This window comes from Nicotiana tabacum, chromosome 4 (genome assembly GCF_000715075.1).
Source record: "Nicotiana tabacum cultivar K326 chromosome 4, ASM71507v2, whole genome shotgun sequence".
NCBI classification, from domain to species: Eukaryota; Viridiplantae; Streptophyta; class Magnoliopsida; order Solanales; family Solanaceae; genus Nicotiana; species Nicotiana tabacum.
In genome coordinates, this window is record NC_134083.1 from 9,049,504 (window position 1) to 9,054,772 (window position 5,269).

General features: G+C 38.5%; 2 protein-coding genes across 2 annotated transcripts; both read left to right on the top strand.

The window, feature by feature from the left end:
* The first annotated feature begins 2,754 nt into the window (after window positions 1-2,754).
* Window positions 2,755-3,423, top strand: LOC142179786 (uncharacterized). Its single transcript, XM_075250661.1, has one exon. The coding sequence runs from the start codon at window positions 2,755-2,757 to the stop codon at window positions 3,421-3,423; it is 669 nt and encodes a 222-aa protein (XP_075106762.1).
* Window positions 3,424-4,352: 929 nt separating this feature from the next.
* Window positions 4,353-4,943, top strand: LOC142179787 (uncharacterized). Its single transcript, XM_075250663.1, has one exon. The coding sequence runs from the start codon at window positions 4,353-4,355 to the stop codon at window positions 4,941-4,943; it is 591 nt and encodes a 196-aa protein (XP_075106764.1).
* The last annotated feature ends 326 nt before the right edge of the window (window positions 4,944-5,269 follow it).

Sequence of the window (5,269 nt, forward strand, 5' to 3'; positions counted from 1 at the left end):
AGGTGCAGGGAGTAACGTGGGTACGCCAACTTAGTAATTAACAATAGAAAAAAAAAGACTGAGCAGTAGTGACGAGCAACAAAGCATAAAAAGTTCATATCATGAAATCTCGGTAAAATTACAACATGCTTTAAAATCAGTGTTTGAATCAAATCATCTCATTTAAAACCCAGTTCCAGTAAAAAAAAAACATTTGCTTAAAGATATTTTTCAACAGTTTCAAACAGAGGCTCAATACAAAGGTGAGCAAAAATGATGAAATCATAAACAGCCCCTCGGGCAAAATATCACTCATATACAGCCCCTCGGGCAAATCTCACAGTCACTCATGCCTCTCGAGCATACCACATACCTTACAGTCACTCATGCCACTCGGGCATACCTCACAATCACTCATGCCTTCTAGTCACTCAGCACTCGGCACTCGCACTCAGTAGGTACCTGCGCTCACTGGGGGTATGTACAGACTCCGGAGGGGCTCCTTCAGCCCAAGCGCTATATCAAGCCAAATCATGGCATAAATCACTCAGGCCCTCGGCCTATATCAAACATGCTGCGATATGCAGCCCGATCCTATAATATCCTCACAAATCAGGTCCTCGGCCTCACTCAGTCATAAACCTCTCAAGCCACTCAGGCATTTCAGTGAAAACAGGGTATTCAACCCAAAACAACATTTATATGCATCAAAACCGAGTAATAAAAAACTAAGTTATGCAGTAAACAGGTATAACCATGACTGAGTATAGATTTTCAATCGAAAACAGTGAGGATAATAAGAAAAGGCCCCTAAGGGTCCACACAGTACTGGCACAAGGCCCAAAACATGGCATTCAACCCAATTTACAGAAACTCTTTCTAAAACATATAAGTATCATATAGTTTCAACAAAATATGCAACTTTACAATTGCTACGGGACAGACCAAGTCATAATCCCTCGCGCACATGCCCGTCACCTAGCATGTGCGTCACCTCAAAATAGTAGAATGATACAAAATCCGGGGTTTCATACCCTCAGGACTAGATTTACGATCGTTACTTACCTCAAACCGGTAAAATCTATACCCCGCGATGCTCTTGCCTCTCGACTCGGCCTCCAAATACTCTGAATCTATTCACAATCAGTACAATACCATCAATATATGCTAATGGAATAAATTCCACAAGAAAAACTATCAAATTAGACCAAAATCCCGAAATCGGCTCAAACCCGCCCCCCGGGCCCACGTCTCTAAATCCGACAAAATTTATAAAACTAGAAAGCTCATTCACTCACGAGTCCAACCATACTAGTTTCACTCAAATCTGACTTCGAATCAACATTCAAATCCCAAAAATTCATTTTATGAAGTTTCTACAATTGTTTCCAAATTTCTACCTCAAAGTACTAATCAGATGATGAGATCGTTGATATATTCATGTATATTAACCAAATTCGGGTTAGAATCACTTACCCCGATGAATTTTTTGAAAAATCCACGAAAAATCGCCACAAACCGAGCTCCCTAGGTCCAAAATGTGAAATAATACCCTAAACCCCATTTATATAGTGCACCTCTAATCTCCCACTTTGCGGTCTGCGAAATTTTGAGCGCGGCCGCGACCCGGGTCCTGCGGTCGCGAAACAATGATGCGGTCCGTGAAATTCTTGGGACTGCACTGCCAGGCTTTAGTATTTTGGCTATAACCTTCTTTACATATGTGCAAATGATGATTTCTTTACTTTTCTGGAAACTAGTTATGAAGGGCTACAACTTTCATTTTTGAATCATGCTAAAATTCCTTGTAGATCAAAAGATATAGGCTTCCGAAGTCGGACCAGCGTATCTGCAGAACTTCCAAATGCGGCCGCGAAATTCTGCTGCGGTCCGCGCAATTTAAAGCACGAGAACCATACCTGAGTTCCGGAAATACCCAAACTCGCTCAAAACTCACCCGAAACACACTCGAAACTCACCCGAGGCCCCCGAGACCTCAACCAAATATACCAACCAATCCTAAAATACCATACGAACTTAGTCGAACCTTCGAATCACTCAAAACTATATCAAAACACCAAATTACACTCGGATTCAAGCCTAAGAATTTCTAAACTTCCAAATTCGACAACCGATGCCGAAACCAACCAAACCACGTCCGAATGACCCCAAATTTTGCACACACATCACAAGTGACACTACAAACCTCCTCCAACTTCCGGGATTCCATTCCGACCCTGATATCAAATTTTCCATTGCCGACCAAAATCGCCAAATTTCCAACTTTTGTCAATTCAAGCCTAATTCTACTACGGATCTCCAAATCACATTCCGGACGTAATCCTAAGTCCAAAATCACCTAACGGAGCTAAGAGAGCCATCAGAATTCAAGTCCGAGATCGTTTACACATAGGTCAACATCCAGTTAATATTTTTTTTCAACTTAAGCTTCTACTTTAGAGACTAAGTGTCTCATTCCACTCCGAAACCACTCCGAACCCGAACCAACTAACCCGGTATATCATAATATAGTTTAAAAGCATAAAGGAAGCAGAAATGGAGAAAACGGGGCTATAACTCCCGAAACGACCAGCCGAGTCGTTAAATACAGTTTCTGTCCGTGAGTATTATTGTTACAAACTACAAATGAGAAACGATGATGAAGATGAAATATTGCATACCGAAAGAATATTTCAGTAGTATTTAGTTGATGAGTACATTAAACTTGATACACAAAGGTTGGATTTTGCAGTATTCAATCAAGATTTATTCAGAATGGCTATGCTACAAGGACTTCTTGACATTTTGCAATTAGGGGAACACGGTGCTTCTAATATCGGGAAACAAAATTTCCTTCCAAGTTCTTTTATTGGAGGGCTTCGGGATATGCATCAACGGTACATGGATGTTATTGTGCTCGTGCAGCATTTCGGTAAACCTGATTTATTTATAACAATGACATGTAATCCTTCTTGGACGGAAATAAAGGAACATTTAATCTCAACTGATGAGGCACATAACAGGCCTGATTTGATCAGCCGAGTATTTAGAGAGAAAATAGAAGAATTCAAAAAGGATATACTAAAGCGAAATATCTTTGGAAAAGTTGCAGATTTTATGTATACTGTAGAGTTCCAAAAGAGAGGTTTACCTCACGCCCATTTTCTTATAATATTAACTAATGAATACAAGTTACTTACTCTAGAGGCCTACTATAATATTATTAGTGCAGAAATACCTGATGAAAAAGCAGAACCAGATTTATATTCAGTTGTTCTTAAACACATGATGCATGGTTCGTGCGGTAATCTAAACCCAACAATTTCTTGTATGAAGAAAAAAGGTTACTATAAATTCAAATACCCAAAAAGCTTTGCGGATTGGACATCAAAAGGAAAGAATCTTACCCAATTTATAGAAGACGCAATACAGGAGTGGTGGTAAAAATAAGAGAACGATACTTGGATAACTCATGGGTTGTTCCATATAATCCTTTTTTGCTCGGAAAATTTGATTGCCATGTGAATGTTGAGATATGTTCTGATATTAAGGTCGTTAAGTATCTTTATAGGTATATATGTAAAGGACATGATAAGATTGCATTTTCTGTACACAATAAGGACGCAAACACAGAAGTAATAGACGAGATAAAAGAATATTAGTATGCTCGGTGGGTCTCGCTTTCGGAAGCTATGTGGCGGTTGTACAGTTTCTCCATTAGTGAAATGTTACCGAGTGTATGCCCTCTTCAGCTTCACCTTAAAGGACAACAATTTATTTCATTTAAAAGCAGCGCAAATCTTGATACGCTTATAAATAATCTGATGATTAAGCAGACGATGTTAACACAATTTTTTGAAATGAATAGAACAAACACAGACGCTGGAGAACTCAATCTATTATACCGAGAATTCCTCGAACATTTCGATTGGTCTGCAACGGACAAAATGTGGACGCGCCGGAAAAAATAACGCGTTATTGGTCGTGTAGTAACATGTCATCCAACAGAAGGAGAGCGATACTATCTTAGAATATTACTAATGAATATTAGAGGACCAAAATTATACAGGGATTTACTAACTGTTAACGGAGAACGTTGCAGTAGTTTTAGAGAATCTGTGAAAAAACGCGGATTGCTACAGAGTGATAATAGTTTGACAAAATGCATGTCTGAAGCAGCAAGTTACCAAATGCCATACAGTTTGAGACGTTTATTTGCTATATTATTGATCTACTGCAATCCGACTAACCCGAGACAACTTTGGGAGCAGTTTGAAGAGCACATGTCCGAGGATTATAGCTTGTTACCTAATATTCACAAAATATACATATGATACATGGTTATAAACCATATTAACGACATATTGCACTCTATGGGTGGTGACATAAATGAATATCATCTCATTCCAGAAACAATAAGGTCTTCTATAGTTGCAAAAGACGCAAAAGAGGTATACTATGAAAGGACCATCACTGCCACTGAAGAGGATATACTACTACACAAAAAGTTGAATGAAGATCAACTGAAAGCGTACAATGTAATTACAAAGAGAAGTTTTTCAAACAAAGCGAGAGCATTCTTTATTGATGGTCCGGGAGGAACTGAAAAAACCTTCTTATATCGTGCGTTGCTGGCAACTATACGATCTAAAGGATATATAGCATTAACAACTGCCACTTCCGGTGTAGCTGCTTCTATTCTTCCCGGTGGACGAACTGCACATTCACATTTTAAAATTCCAATAAATATTGACGAGAATGTCACATGCAACATCAACAAACAAAGCTCACTAGCAAGTTTGGTTCAGGATGCAAAATTAATCATATGGGATGAAGTATCTATGGCGAAAAAAAGAATGATCGAACTGCTTGATTTACTTTTAAAGGACTTAATGGATTCAACAATACTATTTGGTAGGAAGGTTGTAGTTTTTGGGGTGACTTCAGACAAACACTTCCGGTAGTTTGAAACGGGGAAAAAAAAGATTTCATTAATGAAAGTTTACTATATTCTCATATCTGGGAAGAACTTGAAAGGTTGCAGTTATTTGAAAATATGAGAGCAAAAGATGATCCTTCATTTTGTAATTATTTGTTGAGAGTAGGAAATGGAAAAGAAAAAGTGACCTCAACAAATAAGATTGAAATTCCAGCATCCTTCATCGTTCCTTATACAACTGAAAAGAAATCTTTGGATAAACTGTTCACGATAATTTATCCAAATTTGCATACATTTTTCTCTTCCTCATCCTACACAAGCTCCCGTGTTATCCTAACAACTAAGAATGAT